The sequence below is a fragment of the Pelmatolapia mariae genome, linkage group LG13 (genome assembly GCF_036321145.2).
Source record: "Pelmatolapia mariae isolate MD_Pm_ZW linkage group LG13, Pm_UMD_F_2, whole genome shotgun sequence".
NCBI lineage: Eukaryota > Metazoa > Chordata > Actinopteri > Cichliformes > Cichlidae > Pelmatolapia > Pelmatolapia mariae.
In genome coordinates, this window is record NC_086238.1 from 21,904,544 (window position 1) to 21,927,736 (window position 23,193).

At 39.7% G+C, this 23,193-nt stretch overlaps 1 protein-coding gene across 4 annotated transcripts in view; it reads left to right on the forward strand.

The window, feature by feature from the left end:
• LOC134639660 (stromal membrane-associated protein 1-like) overlaps window positions 1-23,193 on the forward strand; it is a 145,618-nt gene that overhangs the window by 107,073 nt on the left and 15,352 nt on the right. For all 4 annotated transcript variants that reach the window (XM_063490968.1, XM_063490969.1, XM_063490970.1 and 1 more), the window contains one exon: window positions 5,228-5,349. In XM_063490968.1, coding sequence (XP_063347038.1) covers window positions 5,228-5,349 — 122 coding nt within the window. The remainder of the gene's footprint in view (window positions 1-5,227; window positions 5,350-23,193) is intronic.

The following is a 23,193-nucleotide window of genomic DNA, read 5'->3' on the forward strand; positions in this document are numbered from 1 at the left end:
GCGGTTCAGCTTTGAAGGTGGATAATCGAGGATCTGTGCTTGCTTATTTTTGGCAACTGTCCTGTAACAAGTGTGAATGCATTCGGGAAACCTGCATTTTGTATGAATGCAGCAGACCTATGACAAACGGAGGAACCAAAAATAAAAGTTTGTTTACTCTGTGCTCATCGTGATAGTTTGTTTTCAGATCCTGAATTTTTGATGAATTTGTCAAATGTTTGATACCAGGGTTCAGAACAGTCATACTCGATGTTCTTTATGTCTGGAAAGTTGTGTTTGACTTGAATCCAATTAGGCTACCAGTCTTCAGTCTCTGACTGAAGAAATGGTGAGTGATGTATTTTCAGTGGATCAACCTGTCACGATAATGGGAGGATTCATATTTAGTGGTTATTACATTGTCTTCTTGGCTTTCCAAAACTTTCCGAAAACCACAGCTGTCATCCATCTGGCTTGTGCAGCTTGCTATGCTCTTGTTTTTTTTGTTGTTGTTGTGGGGTTTTTTGTTTTGTTTTTTTGGGGGGGAGGGGGTTGCATCATATACCACCAAAGTTGGAGACAAGCAGAGACAAGACCTCCCGAATAATTAGAACACATGCTGCTACAGTACGTGCAGGAGCAGGTGGGCTGACAGCAATGGAGCCATAAGGAAAGAGCCATATTGACATCCAGTATCTGTACTCGAGGAAGCCAGTTGGTGTCTGTGTAGGTTCTCAGTCATCCCGGTCATGGTAGTTTAAGGAGCTTGGAAAGAAAGCGACTGGACTTCTTTAAGTCTCTTGAAGACGTTTCGCCTCTCATCCAAGAAGCTTCTTCAGTTCTAAAACTAAATGCTGTACAGTCCTGTATTTTAATCTTAGTGGGAGTTGTCCCTTAAGAAGGTCGTTCACCCACTATTGATCACATGCCTCATCACATGAGCCAAGGTGTGACGAAAGGCGTGAGTCATTATCAGCAGAGGTTTAGGGTGAAACCATTGTGAGACCTTGCCTCACCCTATCATGTGACCTATTGATATCACCTGATGCAAGACATGAGTGGGGGTTGAGGTGCTGGGACGGGATCTCAAAACTGGATTATAGATGGCAGGCAGTTGGTGTCTTAAACCACCCCCTCTGTTCAACGATGGCCGTTCACAGTGGACGTAGATGACCTCTTTCACTCTTCTCTCAAACCGCCTGCCCGAGATGTAGACCAAGCCAATGGGTGGGTTTTTGTTGTTGTTGTTGTTTTTTAAGTTTTATACTCTAGGTTAGAGACTCTACAATATACCCCAACAAGTAAACAACCCCCTACAACAAGACCTTGGCATCAGTGGAAGGAAAAACTCCCTTTTAAGAGGAAGAAAACTCTGGCAAAACCAGGCTAAAGCAGAGATGGCCATTAGCTGTGATTGGTTGAGGGTGAGGGGAAAGGATAGAGTAGAGGGAGATGGGATGAAAGAAATTTTCCAAGACATAAATACTTCGAACATAAATTGATTCAGAAAAAGTACAAATTGGTGTTAAAATTTCACCAGAAGGCAGAAAATTTAGTGTCTGGAGCTCAAAATGTTCTGTTTTCCCCTCGACCTTACTGGAGTCATTCTTGATTTGTGTTTTGTTTGTACAGTAGGTGTCCTGTCACAGCTAGGGCTGCAACAAACAATTATTTTGATAGTCGACTAGTCACAGATTATTTTTGCGATTAGTCGACTAATCAGATCATGCGTCCATTGGACGTAAAACGTACAGCTTATTGCACCAGCATGCATCTGCTCTTATATAACTGTCATTAGCTTACAGCTTTAAGTGTTTAAGGTATGTGCTAACTAAAAATAAAGACAAGATGATAGTTTATTAAATTTTAATGAAATTTGCAGATTGTTTCGGTGAAGTTTAATAAACTCAGCCGTCTGCTCCTTGCTATCTAAAATATAACAGGATACCGGAGTATATTCTCGAGCGTCTCACACTTCTGATAATCGGTTGTCTGCTTGACGTTTATTCAGCTGTGTAAAAACTATAACTTTAATCTCAGCCAAACCGATTTACTCAGGAACAAATAAAATACTGAAAAAAGCCGAACAATAACATTTTTAAGTTATCTAAGTGACTTATATATCATGTTTAACCTGAGTAGCGAAAGACGGCGGTGGGTTTGAAAACGATTTGCCGGGAGTCCGGTGTTCTCACCGGCTCTAGTGAGCCTTGAACCCCGACTAGCTGTCGAGCTGGTGGGTAACAGACGTCTCCGAAAAACGTCAGAGCGCTTTTGAAAATATGTGGTGTCTTGATAAACCAAGCAGATATTTGAAGTTTACACAGTTACATTCTCGCCTGAAAATATGTTAAATGTTTATTTTGTGACCCAGGAAGAATAATAAGAGTAATATTAAAACTAACTAGCTGCTGCCATTGTTGGAAACTGAGCAGGGCCACGCTGGACCGCGCTATGAATTCTGGGATAGGTTGGGCCATGAAGTATACACCCGACCCATCCTTTAAATCTGAGGAAATAAAGGGCGCGTTTGTCGGCCGCATTTGTCGGAGTCTTTGAATTTGGACAGTCTTCGTCGTGTCGCTGTAACGTAATTGGCCTACAAATGCGGGCACAGGAGGATGCGGTTCCCGAATTTGGACACAGCGACGATACCGGACACTGCTTCTTCTTCTTCGGGGTTTAACGGCAGCTGGCATCCTTGTACATGCAGTGCTGCCATCTTCTGTTTCAGTCCGTTATTACACTCTTAAATCCTACTACTTATTCCTTCGTCTTTTGGGATCTTACAAAGCTTCAAACGACGCGTCGACTATTAAATTAGTCGTCGACGATTTTGATAGTCGACGTAATCGTAACTAGTCGACTAATCGTGGCAGCCCTAGTCACAGCTAATTCAGTCATTGTCATATACACACAATGCTGATAAACATTGTCAGAGTCTGGTTTTGATCATTAATTTGTACTCTATACTTTTGTTAATCTAAACATTAATAAAAACACAAGGTCAAAAATATTTGCACTTACAGCAAATTAATTTTCTAGTAGTGCTCCAAGGGCAAAAGAAGAATTTTTGCAACAGAGCTAGCTACTGAAGGATTGCGTTTATCAAAGTTGTCTTGAGCATGTTCAAATGAAAAAGCATGGTAATTTTAAAGTGAAAAGTATCAACATACGGAGGGCTGAATTCAGAGACACCCTGAAAATCAGATTGAACAATTGAAGCATCAGGCTAGTCCATTCTGCCAGACTTTCATTGTAGTAATTCAGCAACTGAGGTACAACCTGGCAGCTGGACCGAAACATGATGACCCTGAGGTGTTCTTTTGGATTGAGATCAGGCAAGTGTGGGGCACAGTCAGTGGTATCAATTCCTTCAGCCTCTAGAAACTGTCGACATACTCTTGCCAAATTAGGCTGGCCATTGTGGCTCAAGAGTTGGGAGTTCGCCTTGTAATCGGAAGGTTGCCGGTTCGAGCCCCGGCTCGGACAGTCTCGGTCGTTGTGTCCTTGGGCAAGACACTTCACCCGTTGCCTACTGGTGGTGGTCAGAGGGCCCGGTGGCGCCAGTGTCCGGCAGCCTCGCCTCTGTCAGTGCGCCCCAGGGTGGCTGTGGCTACAATGTAGCTTGCCATCACCAGTGTGTGAATGTGTGTGTGAATGGGTGGATGACTGGTTGTGTAAAGCGCTTTGGGGTCCTTAGGGACTAGAAAAGCGCTATACAAATACAGGCCATTTACCATTGTCGTGCACCAGGAGGACAAGCATGCACCGCACAAGCATGGCGTCATGTTGGGTCTGAGGATTTCATCCCAATACCCAATGCCTGTCAGGGTGCTGTTGCCTAGCCTCGAGAGATCTCTGCATCCCTCCGTGGATATGCCACCCCAGACCACCAAACAGCAATCATGCTGAACAATGTTACCGACAGCATAATGTTCTCCACATCTTCTTCAGACCATTTCAGGGCAAAAGAAGAACAATTTTTGCAACATATCTAGCTACTGAAGGAGCTAGCTCAGGCAGACCTTTTCACTTGTGGTCAGGGTTAACCTGCTCTCATCTGTGAAAAGCACAAGCCATGAGTGGTGGACCTGCTTATTCTGATATTCTATGGCAAATGCCAATCAGGGTAGAGGATGTCGGGCCCTCAGACCACCCTCATGAAGTCTCTTTCTGATTGTTTGGTTAGAGACATTCACACCAGTGGCCTGCTGGAGGTCATTTTGTAGCTCTGGTAGTGCGTATCCTGTTCCTCCTTGCACAAAGGAGCAGATACCAGTTAAGAGCCTTCTATACCTCTTAATCCATCACCAGGGTTAAGAACCATAACAGGAGGGTGAGCTTGAACAATAGGCAAGCATCATTTGTTTGTGCAGAGAACAGAACCTGACCTACAGCCGGTAGGATGTGACTCTGAGCAAAAAGACCAGTTTTTGTTTCAGCCTATAAACAACTTAATTCTGTTGTGAAGTTGTGAGAATTTAACAAGTTGTTAATGTTAAAAATCATGTTGCAGTTTTTAACTGTGTCTTATTAGCTTCATTTTCAGACCCAGAGATTACTGGTTAAGGTGAATTTGTATTTACTGATGGCATCAAAATCTGCAGAGTGTGAATGCAAGCAACTCCTAGTTCAAGCAGCAAAGTGGATGTCTCAGCCAGATAATGATGTCAGCCATGTTAGCCAAAAGATGCTTTTACAGAAGGCGGTTAATTCAAAGCAAAGATGCTAAAGGACATGAGACTAAACAGTAAAACACAATCGTTCCAGACTGAAAACTGTCCTTGGATGCAGCTTTCTGTCCTATTAGAGACAAATATATATATCTTTGTGTATTTGTGTTAATTATGTGCCACATATCAAACTATTTAGTGAAATTTTTACTTGACAAGTGTGCTTGTGGTGTCCTCATTAAAAAAAGATGCCATTTTGTTTTGGCATTTTGTTATTTAATATAGTTCATTTAATGTCAGAGCAGGCTGGGCATACTCTAAAAATAGCCTGTGCATATGTAGATTGTTGCCACACATTCTTTCTTTATAAATACCAATTTATGTGAGGATTTTTAAAACAAAAAACAAGCATATGCATGATTGTTGTGTATATACCTCACTTAGACATCTAGCCCCAAGTTTTATTAGTTTTTAGAAGTTGTTAGAGTTGCTTTTATTCTTGATCTGTTTGCTTCTGTCAAATATTTTTGGGAGATACTGCACATCTCTTTCTATCTCTGTTTCTCTCTTAGATGCTCCAGAGGGGGGTGGGAAGGGCTCAGGGGGTGCTGCACCAATTGGTGATGAACTGGATATCTTTGGACCAATGGTCTCCAACCCACTCCCCTCATCCAACAACACACAGCAGGCTCAGGTAATGCACTCTCTCTCTGGCTTTCATCAGCTGCTTATCACTGCAGGCAGGCTGCAACACACAGAGTCTGCAGAGAAAACACACACAGCAAACACACCATCCGCCTTGTACGTGGCGACACACACTCTCTGAGGATCATATCAAAGCAAACCCCGTAGACTCTCTTTTATTGAATTAATTTGACCAGTGTCCTTCAAAGGAGAGAGTGTGTTTGTCTGACAGGGAGCAATAACGGCGAGCTGCTACAGTGAAGACAACAGCTGGGAGTGATGGAACGCAAGCGAACGGCATCACTGAATTTGTTGTTTTCTTCTTTAAGATGCTATCTAATTAATGGCGATGAAAGACACTATATAATTCAAATGTAGAATGACACGAAAATGTATAACACTACTTTTTACCTGTTCTTTGAAGCTGTGACTGACCACAACCATATTGATCAAAGATATGCCTGATAGGGAATAATAAAGATTAAAAGTACTTACATTTAGTCCGGTCTCTCAAAAACTGGCATTTTAAAAGACCAGTTTTCAGATTTTAATGATATCTGTCATAATTCAGAATACTGACAAATACTGTTTGAGGTTGAAAACGTCAGTTTTTCCATGCAGAGACAGTTTCATAGCCTGAATCTGTCACCAGGTGCTACATGTTAATGTGAGCCACGCAGTCTGAACTGTTCATGTAAGCTGTGTGTTCATCACTCTAGCCTTTTAATGTTTGATAAACACATGTAATTGTTATTAGTTTTTGGAAAGTTGGCTTCACATTCAGCTATTATAAATAATAGACATTTAGCAAAAAATGAGCAGTACAGTTGTGAAAAAGAGTTTTTACAGCAATGTGAAAAACTAGTGAAAAAGTACACTTTTGGTGTGTCCGTAGGAATTAAGAAGGTAAGAAGAAGCCATGTGTTGCTTATCAAATAGCCTTGATTATTTGTAAGTGTGAAAACATCTATAAAAGAAGAGTTGAGACAGTTTGATGGTTTGTGGCATTATGTTAATGCACCTGGATGTGCCAAACCTCCCAGGACTGGACATCCCAGCAAATTCACCTCAAGGTCAAACCCTGCTATGCTCAAATTGCAAAAAACCTGAGAGCGACACCTCTGACTCTCCATGGCTCGGTTAGCATGTTAAATGCTAAAGTCTATGACAGTAAAATTAGAAAAAGACTTAATGAATATGGCTTGTTTGGAAGGGTTGCCAGGAGAGAGCCTCCTCACTCTAAAATGAGCACGACAGCACAGCTTAGGTCTGCTGAGTTGCATCTGAACAAACCACAAGCTTTCTAGAGCAGTTTCTTTTAGACAGGCGAGATCAGAACGGAGATGTTTGGTCATAATGCAGAGCCCCACCAAACACAGCATGTCTGCACAAACACCTCAGATCAACTGTCAACTCTGTGGTGCACGCTTGTTTTGCATCCTCAGGACCTTTGTACCTTGCAGGCATTGGCTCGACCATCAAAGTATCACCTATTGCAGAAAGAGACGCATCACTGAATGGAAAGATTCTTGGAGCCTCTGAAAAAAATCTCCCCTTCTGAATCCTTTTAACTCTAAAGATTTTGAAAAACAGCAAACAAGCAAATAGAGGTTATAGTAAACATAAATTTACTTTAGTTAACCAAACTACTAACTAAAACTAGATATGAAAAAACATTTTAGGTAATAAAACTATCAAAACTAGACCTTTGAAAAAAAATTCACCTAGCCGAAAAGATTTTGTGAGCTTGGAAAACAACCTAAAATAAAATTATAGAAGAAATGCCCTTTTCTTTTAGTTTGTATTAATAAGGTCAAATTTGTTATCACAAACTGAGGAGGATGGTGATGTTGGGTTAGGGTTATGAAACAAACCTACACAAACTAACTGAAACTAAACTGAATTAAAAACAAAAAGTTCAAACAAAATAAAAATAAAAACTAATAAAAAAAACGAAATTATAATAACTCAAATAAGTTAATAGTCTCATTACATTTTCGGTACCAAGAAATCATGTGTACCACCATGCACAGTCAACCCCAAAGATCTGAGCCTGTGAAAACCCTGAAATATGCTCCATGAATACTCACCGGGGTTTAAAGAAAATAATTACCTTTTCAATCACGATGACAATATTGGTTAGAGATGTTGAAATGAAATATTTATGAGCTGTTTTTCTCAAATCATTAAGAGCATTTTTACATATTTCTGCAAAATAATTGAAACTTGGGAAGATGATTAAGGACAAGGAGAGGGCAAAAAAATAAAGTAAATGAAGGATGAAGAGCAGAGATGAAGCTGTTGTCCAGTGGGTGTCTGCAGCCATATTGGGATTTTCATTTTCTGGGTAAACAAACAGGATGTTCATCAGAATGAGAACAAAAGAAAATTGGAAAAGAGGTTGATGCTTGACTTCATTTTTCCTCCTTTCCTCTGCTACTTTGTCAGCGACTGCTCTCATGAGGATGGGGAAGTTGTGTTGAATTAAACATTTTCAAGGAACTGTTCAGTTTAAAATGCGGTTGGCGTCTTTCAAGCATGGCCTTTGACCTTTGATTCACATGGAAATGAGAACTCTGACAGGCAGAACCACATAATGTCTATTTATATAAATGGACAGTGTCTGATTAACACATACTTGCAGCAGCACAGTGCTACATGTCAAATATACGGTAAACACACACGTATGTCATGAACTGTAAAATCTGAACACACACATACATTGAACCATCATAGTAAATCACGGTCAGGGTGGATTTCACTCTCTGACCTGTTCTTAGGATTCAAATTGTACACCTCACTCTCTCACACACACACACACCGCGGTGCCTCCTGGGGCAAGACCAGGCAGTGACTCACAGGAGACCCAGGCATGAAGAACAATTATGGGCTTCTGTAACTGCAAGCTCTCCCTTTGCCACTACCAGCCTCCCACTTGCCCTATAATCTCCCCTCCATGCTCACCTTCTCTGTGACTCCATCTACTGCACTGGTGCTTCTGCCTCACACGTTGGCTTATTTCCATATATTCATGAATCACAGTTTGGTTTTTTGGGTTGTTTTTTTTTTTTTTTGCTCTGTCGGTGAAGCTCTGGTGTGGTTGCATGTAAAGCAGTGTAACACTGGTTGCAGCTCTCCTTCAGGTCAAACAGGAAGAAAGGTGTCAGAGAGGACATGAAGACCACTACTGAGCTGATGTAAAGTGAACATAGCATTAGTGTTTGTGTAGGTTCTCAGGCATCCAGGTGGTGGTAGTCTCAGGAGCCTGAATAGAAGGCATCTGGACTTCTTTAAGGTTTTTTTCAAGATGATAAGAGGTGAAATGTCTGTTTAGAAAAAAAAAAAAACCTCGAAAAAGTCCTGTCTTATTCTTTTCAAGCTCTTGAGAGTGTTTCTTTTGCATTTCCCAGTTTGGTATCAAGCTTCTGCAAATTTGTTAAAGGCAATTTCTGGCAGTGTTTCTCACTTGGGAGAACAGCTTCAGCTCAGTGGGCCTTTATACTTTATAGGCATCAAAGTTTCCATAAACAATATTGCCAAAGCTATAACAGTAGTTTATAGATTAATATCTAGTTTATATAAAATATAATCTGTCCATATATGTAGGGGGCTCACAATAATAATGATATTAGCAGTAATTTAGCAGCTAGAGAGTGAATTCCTGCATTAACCCGGCTGTCAAACAGTCACCACATATTGTGTTTACTTTTGTTTGCCTTGCTTCTTTAAACAGAGGAGCAAGGCGTTTCTTCCTTGGTTCCCATTTTGTCGTTGCTGAGCCTGAATCTGTCTCTGCTTTCTATTCCTGATGCAGAAAATATCTAGACTCTGGAAAGTGCTTGAGTTGGCAGATATTGTAAAATATTTTGGCTTTTCGATTCTTCTTTATTATTTTTTTTTTCACATAGTTATAAATCGACTTAATCTCGATTGTGTTTAGAAGACATCGAATGCTGCAGTAACAGCTGCAGATATCAACAGTTTCGTTTTTATCATTAACCCCTCTAGGACATTATCTGCTCTGACAACAGCTGTAACTAACTATCCAATCAGATCAGAGAACAGAATGATATTTGGTAACTTAAAGTGACGATAGGTGAGAGAAAGGTAGCACAAAGTCGGCCGTGCAAACATCATAATCCATGGAGACTTCTGCCTAACCTCGTCTGTCAGCCTGTCTGTTATTAGTGCAGACATGAAGGGGCTCAGAGCCAGTCTCTGATGCAACCCCACCCCACCTGAAACCCATCTGTCACTCCTACCACACATTTCACCACTATCCTCACTCTCATCGTACACGTCACATACTTTTCTGCCGCTCTTGACTTCCTCATTCAGTACCACAGTTCCTCTCGTTGCTTTCTCTCGAATGTGTCTATAGAGACACGCCAGACCTTCTCTGCACTTCTCCATCAACACTCTCGAAGCAAACATCACATCTGTAGTGCTCTTTCTCAGCATGAAGCCATACTGCTGCTCACTGATCGTCACCTCTCTTCTTAACCTAACGTCAACCTCTCTCCCATATCAACTTTACCTCTCTGCACATCACCCTTCATCACTACCAGTACACTTCTTCTCAATTCCTCAGGCGTCCTCTCGCTCTCCAGGGTTGTATTAACAATCTGGTTAAAAAGTCCACTGCTGTCTCTCCTAGACATCTCCTTGTCTTACATCTGCACCACCTGCTTTTCCACTCTTCATCCTCTTCATACACTGCCCTCACTTCCTCCTTAGTAATCTTCTTAGAGATTATTTAGTACCTTTCTGTCTCTGTCCTTAATTGTCCTAAACCGCTGCGTATCCTTTCCAATTCGATCTCTCTGTTTAGTAAATGTTCAGTAAATGTCTTTTTCTTGTTCCTTAGTGTCAAGCCTCACATACAACTCATTGGGGGTCCCTCTTTGCCCTACGCCTAGCATCCTGGTACTCCTGTCTAATTTCTTCTTCTCCATGTCAATCGCACTTTTTCATTTTCCTTAAATTTTTTCTCGGTACTTCCTCATTCCTCCATTTAGTGTCCTTGTCTTCTTTCCTCTGTCCAGAGGATACACAACGTACCTTCCCTGTATTTTCCCTTATCGTTTTAGTTGTACTTTCCCAGACAACTAGCAACTCTTCCCTACGACCTGAAGCTTGTCTCAACTTCTTCCTGAACTCTTTACAACCTTCTTCCTCAAATCCTTATGTCTATTATTTGGTTTTGACTAGTTGGAGTTTGAATTAATAATAATTGACAACTTTACAGCCACTATTATAAAAAACAATTATCAACAATTATTCAATTTCATCCTTGCTACTTCAAATGTACACTGTAGATATCTGTTCACAATTTATTTCTGTCAAGTAATGTAATTATGATAAGTAATTATGATAAGAAAAATGTAATTATTGATAAGTCTGGCTTAAATAATAACAATTCAATTTTATCTATCTAAAACTGCATTTTAGATATGCTCACTGAGTATTCGCCGGATTCTGCTCTGCATGGATTCGTCGTGTCTTCTGTGTATGCATAAAATAGCATACACAGAAGACACAAATGCAGTCAAGATTGCTGGAGTTTAATGGTCAGATGCCATCTGTGTCTTTACTTCCCAGTCGTAGCTTAGCAAAACTAAGAAGGCAGGTGGTGGATTTGTAGTTGGTGCTTGTGTAGTTTGGAGGGATGTGTCCTTATTTAGTCTTTTACAGAACCAAAAATGTAAGAGCAACAGTGTGATAAACAGTGTGTTTATCCAGTCTAATGTAAGCTAATGATGTTGGCTTTCTGCCTGCAGTATTAATCAGGCATTTACTCCACGGCCAAGAAATGGCTTTGAAATTACTTTTGAATATTGAGTATTTTTTCAAGACATACTCATGTATTGTGAAAAACTGGATGTTTTATATGTTACATGTAGTTTAGTGTGGTGTTAATAACGTTGCTTTGCGTTGGTATTTGGAGAAAGTTACTTTGATGTTCTTTAGGATGACATTGCCAAAGTCAGTGCTCCTTTATCCTTTTCAGACTTTCTCTCATTTATAAGGGAACATGCAAACAGGGTGACCTCCATGTTATCTCTCTACCCAATCAGGATCGCAGACTTCACCTTGAACCTTATGCTCTCACTCTGCCCCAACATATCTGATGTATTAGGAAGCCTCAAGGCCCCCTCCCAGGGCCAGTTGACCCAAATTACTTGAGCTGATTATTTTCTCAAAAGCCTCGAGTAGCTGTGCAGGTTATCCATGCAGCTACACCCAACCCCACATCTGATTGCAACTGTTAATTTTAGTCAGACAAAGTTAAAAGATGTCTGCCTTTGTTCATCAGCCAGGACCAACAGGATTGATTGTTTTCTAGTTTCCTTAATAGTCTCAGTTTTTTTTCTTGAATAGCATCTCTAATTAAACAGTTAATAGAGAAGACATGAACAACATATTCATTATTCCAGAAAACAATGTCCCAGTGACATTCCTGGAGACTGGTGGCACTGTGTAATGCTATTCTGTAAATTTAAGAATTTATTTTCTGTACAAATGCAATTAATAAAAGCCATTAACAGAGCAGTGAAAGCTACACGAGTTAATTATTTGACACACTGTAGCTGTCGTATTTATCTGTAACTGAAACAGTCATTGACTCAGTGTGTGAGATTTACATAAGATCTAAGTCAATAAGTGTTATACAAGTGGTGCAGTCTTATTTTAGTTTCTTCTCTACACTGTATTCCCGCTTCCGCACCAAACACAGTTTGCCCTCTGTTTGCCTACACCTTAGACCTTTTTCCCCCAACTGATTTTATGCTCTATTATCCCCTCCGTATGTCTCCCATCACCCCTGTACTTCCATTTTCTTCTCTTTCCGCAGGTGCTCACCATTCATTCACTCACAAGAATATATTTCTTTGAATCTGCACACACAGCACTGTTTCTATTTATCCTTTCTCTTCATCCTTCAAAGGTCTCTTTCCTGCTGTGGTTTACGTTCCTTTTCTTCCCGGTACATCACTATACTGCTTACAGTATATTTTGTTACCTTGATGGCAGCCAGTCTTAATGCAACATATTGAAAGTAAACAGGACTCAGTTTTGTTTGGCATTTTTATCTCATGTTTTTAGTTTCTTTTTCGCTAAAATAATGCATACAGTGCTACGCTGAGTTGTATCTGTAGGTTTTTCTTTCAGTCTGCATACATACCATATATAACTGAACAGCCACAGAGTGCTACTCATATAGACTCATATAGACTTTAGACTGTATAATTTAGTTTTAAAAATTGTCAATGTATAAGTATTAATGATCTAATTATCAAGCATTGTGGATCAATAAATCTTAACACCACATAGTAGGTAGGTCCATCTCTTGGAGTGGTTCACTTCATTGCTTGCTGATAGAACACTTTTAGTCTCAGTGATTTATCTTTGGTCAGATGTGGCTGCATCGTGTTGCGTTCCAGGATCTGGTTGAAGTTTCTTGTTATTTTCATTTCATTAGTAGTTTTAAAACCATTTCTTATCATTTGTGCACTGACAACATTTAACTGTACCTCTCATTTAAACCTTACAAATTGGATAAATTATTAACAATGAATTGATTGATTTAATGCAGTCGATGGTTGGATTGCAAATAACCCTTCCCAGCTTAACACAGACAACACAAAATCTCTACTTATCACTTCACACACCATTATTCCCTAAATTAGACAATGTCTGGGGCCTTTCACATTTACTGTAAAAGCTAATGTATAGAATCTTTGGTTCAATTTGGATTTTTTTTTTTTTTACTTTTAATGCCCAAATCAAGTCTCTTCCTTTTTCCATTTAAGAAAGAATTGCTAAACTCAGGACTGTTGTCTCAAAACATGAACTGCAGGTGCTCAGTCTTGCCTTTATCTCATTCTGCTTGGATTTTTGTAATACTCTATTTTCTTATCTGTCTAAAACGTCTGTTAATCTCCTCTATTTGTCCAGAATGTTGCTTTAAGGCTTTTAACTCTCATTCATAATAGGGGCGGCTGTAGCTCAGGAGGTCGAGCGGGGCATCTACTAATCGTCTGCACTGGCTTCCCAGGTCAGAGTTAGGGTCAGTTTAAAACCTTGGTTTTTACTTTTATTCCCTATGAGGTGAAGCCCCCACTTATTTTGTTAATCTACTCCACCCCTATTCACCAAGTCGGATCCCTAGGTCGATAGATAGAGGTGTTCTTGTTATCCCATGTAACCATCTGATAACAAGGGGAATTGTGCAGTCCAAACTTCAGGGCTCTTTGCTCCCTTGACTCTGGACTCTGTTTCATCCTTTAAGAAACTACTTAAACCTGCAAAAAAAACCCAAAAAAGGTTTTTTATTTATGCCTCTAAAGCACATTGTAACTGCTGTCTTGTCTTGAAAAGCACTATAGAAGTAAATTCTTACTTCATGGAAGTACTACTATTAATGTTGATGTTTTTAAGTTTGTTTTATCATTAGTGTTAATATTAGATTTATATGACACTTAATCGGTCTCGCTTGTTATACTTTGGCATCTCTGAGTTTAGCTGGCACATACACCCACATACATCACGTCAAACAAACTCATTTTGTCTCAAAAAATGTACTGATTTCAATAAGGTTGCTTTTTGTATTGAAAACAAGGCAATAGGTCATCTGCACGAGCAGGGTATTATCACCTATAGTTATTTTTAACTATACCCTAACTACTGCATGACCCTTACCTTAACCAAGTTAGTTTTAATGCCTTAAGTTAAATAGTCTGCTCTCAGGCCTTGCCAGGACATCAGATGCAGTCTGTATGTTCTCCATGTCTGTGTGTCTCTCGGTTAGTCCTGAGATAGACTGGTGAATTGTCCGGGCTGTTCCCCTTCTCTTGTCCTTTGACAGCTTTGATTGGTTCCGGCCCAACCGTGACTCTAATGTAGCAGAAAGATGGACGGATGGAAGAAAGTAGGTAATCTGTGAGTGAAACAAGCAAATTCAAGAAGCAAAAATAAAATTGCTTAAGCTGGATGTGTCAACCTTCCGCCAGCACCCCTCTATGTATCTGCAAATATTTAGGCAAATCAACAGAACAGTGGATAACACTGAGGTTATTGAATATTTTTCCCAATAAAATTTCCCCATAATATGCAAAGGCCTAAAAAGTAATTATATTCCTATTATAACCCATAGAAGACCAGTTGGTAATGTTTGAAATGGCAGTTAAAGTTGATGTGTATTTGCTGCTTTTATAGCTCAAAGCGCAGCTCATTTTGATGTTAATAGCTGAAACTAACGGTCTGCCTTAATACAGTATCAAAACTGACACTGTTTTTGTTTTTCTCTGTTTGACCTTTGAGTTACTGTTGAAGTTTTACTAAAGGCACTGACTCACTGTAACACACGTCCAAAGATTCCCACTCGATTTGATATTATTTATATTGTGTTTCACTCTTTCCTTTGTTCACAGTTCAAGGTTACTTTATTTGTCACTGTACAACAGACGTGAAACTTCTTGCACAACTTCTTAAAAAATGGTTCTCCTTGTAAAGTAGAAAAGAGGAAAAGTAATAACAGAATAAATGAGAAAAGAAAAAAATGGAACAAAATAAACTTTTCTCACAGTCAGTAATTTCAGTGTGCTAACATGTGCTGTGAACATAAAGTGAATGTAATTCTTAAGTCATTGTTTAGGTGAACTCACAGCAGCCTTTAAAGTGGTGATGGTCTTTGTGTGAAAACTGTTCAAAAGTCTAGCGGTGTGTTTTTTCATGTCCTGTATCGTCTGCCAGAGGGCAGATATTCAAAGAGAGAGTGCGCAGGGTGTGATGACTTCTTTATGAAGTTTATTGCGTTGTGTTCCCAGTAAAGATGGTCCTGAAGCATCTAGCAACTACCTGCCTGCACAGAGGTTAGCTCTGCACAGACCCATTGAGTCAGGGTTGTGCATTTCTAGCTTGTGCTGACAGAAGGTTTCAAATTTGTGTGTGTGCGTTTCATAGAAGTTCAACCTCTTAATGGGGACATTGTAGCTTTTCCATTTTTTTTCCAAGACAGATGCCAAAGGACATGTGCGTCATTTGGAGATCAAGAGAACACCAGTTTTGACATCCTGGAGTTAGAGCACGTTGACCTAACCGATCAGCGAATCATGCCGGTGAAAGTAGAACTTAAAGATTCAATGTGTAAAATCTCACCGCTTTATGTCAGTAGATTGCAGATTGGCATTAACTGAATTCTGTTTTCTTTGCCCGCCCAATTAAAGTGCATAATCCTGACTACGAAGTGAATATGTGTCAGTATGTGTCCGCGTCTGTTTAGGCGTCTTGAAAGAAGTTGTTAAACTGTGAAATGAGTCTGATATGATTTGATGAAAACTCACTTCTATCTGATCACAGCCATGCTGAGCTGACTTGTTAAGAGTATCCTGAACTTTTCTTTTAGTTAGCTCTGCTTTTTCCCCACCCTAGCTGCTTCTAGCCTCTATTAGCTGCTGTTTTCCCTGAAGTGAATCTAACATTGTTGGACAAATTCATATGATGTAGTCAAACTCTTTGTAGTCAAAGCGTGATTCTTAGGACTCTCAAGTCTAAAATTAGCTAGCTAACATAATATTAGCTTGTAACCAGCTGTTATTGCTTCACTGTCTTGTTGTCAGCTGTCCGGAGACAGCAAGTTCATCTGTCTGCTGACGATATGTAATTGCAACAATATCAGGAATAAATAAGCTTGAACTGAAGCCCAGTCAGGGCTGCAGATCAGGAGAATATTTTTGGGTTGAGGAGGAAGATGAGCTGCAAATAAGGGAGGAGAGAGAGCAGTGGTGGTGTAGGTGAAAGACTTGATGAGAAAGAGATGATGAAATATGTTAAATGGTCAAATATAGTTGGAACTATTTGTGATCTTTAAATTAAAACTAACCTATGAAGCGTAGTGTATGTGGCACCAGTCTGTAGCCACGTATATAAAATGATTAGGCAAAGAGTCTATTGTGTCTATTTTGATCACTGTGGCAGTTTTGTGTTTTTAATAGATTAATTTTAAGTTTATGATAATCTATCGATTTGTTGGAAGACAATTATGTACGGTTATGAGTACAACATTGTTTATTTCTATAATATAACATTTAAAAAATGGTTTACTATACCCATAAAATGCTTGTAAATAAAACTCAAACACTCAAACTAACACTGACGCTTGGAAAATGGAAACATGGGTTAATTGAAGGGCTTGATGATGACTGAGTCACAACGTTTGTTTCTTTGTCAAGGACAAATCTGCAAAACTAATGTCCTACGAATGTTCCAGCCTCAAACAGAAACACATGGGATTTAGATGACCTTGTGACATTACCTGTTATTGCACACTTCTAGATCTATAATGAGTATATATATTATCATATGCTTCCTCACTCACATCAGTCTTCTATAAACAGGTTCAGACTCCCGAGAGAAAACCCCACAAACCAACATGCAGCGCCACCTCTCACACGTCGACTCATTTCCGTTCCTCTCCTATACATATGAGCCATACACACAATAACACAGTTTTCACAGTCAGTACACATCCCCTGATTTTTACACATGCACACAGACATACTGAGGAATGAATTTTGGATTCGGCAGGCGGATATTGCTTTACAGCTGTGATTAGTCGGGCCCATGAAGAAAGAGGAAGCCGGCAGCCTGCTGATTTGGGCAGCTATTAACCGGCATCGGGGCGCGCTCGCCTATCTGTGCATATGTCAATTATAAAAATGCGATTACAGCCTTGTAGGAGGGGGAGGATTTGTGTTATCCGCAGCTTCTTGCGCTCGCTCTCCCTTTCACACAAACACACTTTCTCTCCTCGTCCTGTCCTCTGTCTCTCATTCACCTCTGCCTGAGTGTGAAAAATGCAGTTATGAGATCTTTTTTACTTGGAAAACTCAAAGTAATGTGGTGGGGAGTGAAAGGGGGATAGAGCAAGGAGAGAAAAAGATTTCTCTGAGTTCATTTTGTTTCCCATTAAAACTGTTTTCCCCACATAATAGTAATAACATGAAAGTACCTAAAAGCTAAAATGTATTATAGTCTCTTGTAATTCTTGGAGTAAACAGTTTTCTCATTCGAAATCAAACCAACTTTGCTTCGTTATCTTTGATTTTCTGAGTATAGCATCTCATAGAAATTCCACCTCTGAACTATGGCAGCTGAGCTCTGGCGGAGTGATGCGTTAAGCTCGGTCCAGGATCTGACTGCATAATGAGCTGCTTTCTATAATAAAACAGATATGGAAGGCACCCAAGTTGAAGCTGAAAAGCAGTAAAAATGACAGCAAAACATTTGTTTATCAAATAGTTTTAGTAAATCTGATCTTCAGCCTTTAAAAGCACAGTTTAACTTTTATTGGGACAGTTATGTCCAGGTTTAAGAAAATCCATATATTTAGCCCTTTATTGTCATTGTGCATGTTCAACGAAAATTGTGGGCGCTGCACACCAACTGTGCAGGAATAAAATAGAAAAAGTGGACAGCAGGAATCAATAACAAACAGGAGAAAACAAGAGAAGAGCCTGTTAAATAAAGTTGCTGATGTTGATGAAGCAGGCAGGTTGTTTTGATTCAATTTCAATTCAATTTTATTTATGTAGCACCAAATAACAACAACAGTTATCTCAAGGCGCTCTATGTTGTAAGGTAAACACCCTACAGTAAGACGAGGGAAGCAGAGAAAACCCCAACACTTATATGGCCCCCTATGAGCGAGTGCTTGGGCAACAGTGGGAAGGAAAAACTCCCTTTTAACAGGAAGATACATTCAGTGTTTCATGTCCACTTTAAAGCCTGTACTATAAGGCAAGTTATAGATGATCTGGAACAACAACAAATATTTTAGACACCCTTAAAAAAACAATTAGTGTCTTCCAGGAATAGTGTGAGTATTTTCCAGAGAATTGATTGATTAGGCTGTGATCTCAAACCTGCTGATCTCTAATCTTTAAAATAACCTGCTCCAGAGCTACAGCATGAGTTACCATGGTGATGTACCCCCAAAAAGATGTGAACCACCTTCATAATACTGAAAACGGAGGGTTAAACATAGAGTGACCTCACTCAGCCCCAAATTGTGTTTTTCAGTAGTGGACTTTGTCTACCAGTCACAGATGACACGTAAGAAAAGCAAATACCGAAACGAAACAGGAGGTGAAAGCAGGGGAATACAAGAATACTGATACACAGACTTAAAGAGTCAAAAAATAATATTTATTATAATCTTCTACCATCTTTTCATAGTCACTTTACTATGACCTCCATAAAAACCTTCATGAGGTATAGAAAAAATTTTAAGGACTTAGGGAAAGAGAAGCACCGAGCTCAGAGAATCTGAGAAACATGTCTGCTCATAAAGCACTGACAAGATGGGCAAAGTAGGTGCAAAATGTCATAATGTGTTCTTTTTTACAAAAATAGGGACCACAAACAGAAAATTTATGGTATTCTCAAAATTCCTCTCAATTAAAATCTTGTCTTTATTCGTAGTTATATAGTAGTTGTTCTACTTAAAGCTATCCGGTCTTTAAGTGATGACGTATGAACCCTGCTTCCGGGTCCAAACTACTCTGGATTTATTAAGGCTGTTGTCTTTTTAACATGTTTTAATGCTTTGTATCTTGTTCTGTTTATCCTGAACAAGCCCCTAAAAAAAAAAAAGTCAGTGATCACTGTCGGCCTCTCTGGGTTTTATTACTGCTATTCATCTGCAGCATGTTTTAAAGCTCAGTTTTTAAAACCTTACGGTGTAACTACAGCCCAGCCCATGCAGCAGTATATTAATGACTAACCTCGCATTATAGATGAATTATCTCAGTTGTTCTCCTGACTGAAGTTTGGTCCGTTTACAGTATCCTGCCATGCAATCAGGAACCCTCACATTAACGCTTATCAAGTGGAAAAAGGTTAGCATTCACCCTCCAGCTTCAAATGTTCCCGTGTTAGGCACATCTTTTTTCTTGTTTGTTTTTTAATAATTGAACCTCATGGTGTTAAATATAAACACAACAATAAAGAAACCTGTATCGCTTGACGCTCAGGTAACAGAACGGTGTGTTGTCTTTGTGTAACGTTTAGAAAAAAGCAGCATTTTCACTGAAGTTGTGACGTTCTGGTGAAGCAGCTCTGCACATGACGATGTACCTAAGCTTGATGACTGATTGACGAATGATTATTTTTTGTGCCTTTCATGAATCTTTTTAATACATAACTGAAACATGAGAATGGCAAAGCTAGCTTAGATAATTTTAGCTTAATGTTCAAAATAAAGCCAATCAGCTGCTCTTGTAAAGCTTTGAATTGATGAGATTCTTGGCTAGTAACCTCTGCTGCCTTTAAACTGCAGAATTACTACAGTGTAAGTCAGGAGGTCAAACATGGATGCGCTCTCCAGGAAAACATGGGCATTCAGTTAAGACCAAGGCTACTGAAATGGAACGAGGTGACAGAGCTTTATTATGAATATGTGTCATTGCTCTTCAAAGGTAACAGTAAAAGGCATTTTCATGCATTAAATTCCCATAATTCAGTGGAAAAACATCACGTTCTCCTCTGTTTTCTTTGTATGAGGAAATGATTGCCATGACTCACTTAAAGCTATTCATACAGCCCATTAATGCTAAATGTGCGTCAAAGTATGCGTCGCCTGAATATTTTTGTGACACCTCAACCAGATATGGAACATTGTGGCTTTAATGGTAACTTTGTAAAATGTATGCCAGTATGCATGGGTTTCAGGATTACATCCAAGGAAGAAATGGAGGTCTGGGTCTGAAGTAAACAACAGAAGGCAATGTGAACACATTTTATAAGTGGTCAGAAACTTGTAAATAACTCATGAGAGAATAAAGTTACGTTGAAACCAAGCACACCGTTGTTTTTCTTGTGACATTACCAATAAGTTTGATGTGTCACATGGCCCTCTTCCTATTGAAAAAACAAAAGTTGTATCCAAGATGGCCGACTTCTAAATGGCCACCATGGTCACAACCCATCTTGAGGAGTTTGCCCCCTCACATATACGAATGTGCTACAAACAGGACTTTAATATCACCAACCATTCCCATTTCATTACGGTGTATCCATATAAATGGCCCACCCTGTAGTTGATTGCTGAGGAAGGGATGAAGTGCTAGACAGGCAAACGGATGAACTGCATTTTGTTGAGAGTACAACAAAGAGGGTGAGAAGGCAGAGAGCAGTGAGGTAATGAAGCAGTGACCAGCGATCTCGATTTTTGCCTTTGTTTCTTTCTCTGCTTGTTTTTCTTTTCCTTTCTGGCACACTCATGGGCTAATTCTGATTTTTCCAAGGCAAGCTTTGCTTTTGTTTTTAGTAAATTAACACACACACACACACACACACACACACACACACACACACACACACACACACACACACACACAGCCTATTACAGTTTTAAAGCCACAGATGGTCTATCAGAGGGGAGTGTATGAGTATTTCAAGCAGTGATGGTGAGCACAAGTGTGTGTGTGTGTGTGTTTGGCTGTAGAGGTCTATGAATAGTGACAGTGAGGAAAAGGCTGTCAGAGCAGTAATTCAGAGCTCTGGCTGCCCTCATCAACACCAACATTGAGCAAAAAAAAAGAAAGAAAGAATGGAGCCTTGTTGAAGAGGCTTTCTATTACACAATATGCTGCTAGGAGCCCTGCAGCACCTCACACACTATGAGGATGGTGTGTGTGTATTTGATGTATCTGTGTATGTAGAACTGCCACTGTGAACGACGATACACATGTGACATTTCCTGCATGAATTTCTTTTGCATTTAAAGAGAGCAAGAATGGTGCATCTCTTACATTGTGTGCCACCTGTCTAGCTTTGGCAAAAAAAAAACCCTTCTGGACTGCTTTGCTGTTCTTTCAGTGCAAATAGAGCAAATTCTCCTGGAGTGTCTGGCAGTCACAGATGGTGGAACAAGTGAAAGGCCAGTGGAAGCTGTTTTGTTTTAAGCTAAAAGAGGCAGCAATTTAAAGAAACATCTTTGAGGTAAAGGATGCTGATTATGCTCGCTCTTATTTGCATCACCTCATCCCAAACACATCTCTTGACAGTAATATGATGTTTTGAAAGACTGCAACCTATCAGCCTGCCTGTGACTCTAATACATTTAAGGGAGTGGGTCTGTAAATATCAGCCATCTTTACTTCATCATTTAAAGTCATCTTCTCCTGCACCTCTGCATAGTGGCTGCTATTTTTGATCACTACATGGAATTCTGTACTTGTGCCTCTGTGGTACATGCCTGTTCTCCTCCACTGTTTCAAACTGTGTTAAACTGTGATCTGGCAAGTGGTCTAGGTGATAGGATATGATTTTTTGAAAGTGCAGTGTTATTTGTACTGTACTGATTCATCACTGGCTTCTATTTGATGGCGTGTGCAGTTACACATGCAGATTGAGCAGCTTGGCATGTTTACATGCCTGTTGGCCAGATATAATTGCTAGATCCCGATGCACACTCCCTTTCCTGATCCTCATTATGAGTTTTCATTTGTTTTGTTTTGTTTTTTTGTTTTTGTTTTTTTTAATTCTAAAAGATATGTAATATTGTATAACAGATTAACCCTCCAGTTGTGTGCACCCCCACCCCCCTTACTTTAGTGTTCCGGTCACAAGTGACCATTCTCTTTTAACAACTCTTAAATTAACATTAGAAATATTTTTCACCACCAAATTCAGTTCAGTGATCATTCAGTGGGCCATTCAGGGGTCAGAGGTCAAAGTGGGGTGGGGTGGGGGGTGGATTCCCATTCATTTTCTATGGCGGTCACTTTTGACCGGGAACACCACAGATGTAACAAAGTTGATTAAAACACTCAAAATTCAACGAAAGAGGTGCTCATCACTTTTATATGTTCAAGTGCATAGTGTGGAGGAGTCATAAGGCCTTGAGGTAAACCGGATGTAAAACACAATATTTATGAGTTTTTAAATTTGTAAATCGGTCAGATTTGACCCGAACACGACAGGAACGTGGGACAGCAGCGCATATTCCAAACAGAGCTCTCAAACCAACCCAGACATTCTGTCCATTAACAAGCTGTTATTATTATTGCAATACAGCCATTAGTAATGTCATTTGTCTTTGTGGTTCTAGTCCCCTCTGGAAGTGATGGTCACTGAAGGTATGAAGAGAGAAATCACTTCCAAATAAAATACTCTAGAGAGGACACATTCTCATTTCCAGCTCCATGTGTTTATTCTTGGAAATCGGGCTACTAGAGTAACCCTGTTTGTCTTGGTGCAGCTCCTCACTTCCTCCTTTGTGTTAAACAGGCAGTTTTAGCCCCTCTCCCTTCAGGCAACTTTCCTCTGATTGTCTGCTTCCCAAAAACAGGAGAATGGGATGCTCGCAGCCAAAGAGATGTGCTTTCATGATCATATTATTGATCTGTTTTACTCACATAAGCGTGTGAAGCCTGAGGTCTTGGTTATGAGGGAATACTCGTGCATACGCTAATCTCATCCTCTGAAACTGTGGCCATGTTTAATATGTGCATCCACAATTTGCACAGGACCCTGACCTTAAAATTACATTAGAAAAGGACTCCTTATTTGTTATTGTCAATAGAAATGATTACAGGAAGCACACCCTGTTTCACTATTTAAATTGCTTGTGAGTTTTAATTTTGACTTGATTATGCTAAAAACTTTTTTTTTTAAATTGATGCATTTGAAAACTTTATGGTTGTCAGTCTACTGTCGTTGTGACTCCTAAAACAAATAGACAAATCGTCAGAAGTCGTTATTATAGCTCTGCATCAACAAGTAGACATCAGAAGCTAGTTACCCAATGTTAGTGCCAGCTTGGTAAAGCTCACCCCACCTGCCAGCTGCT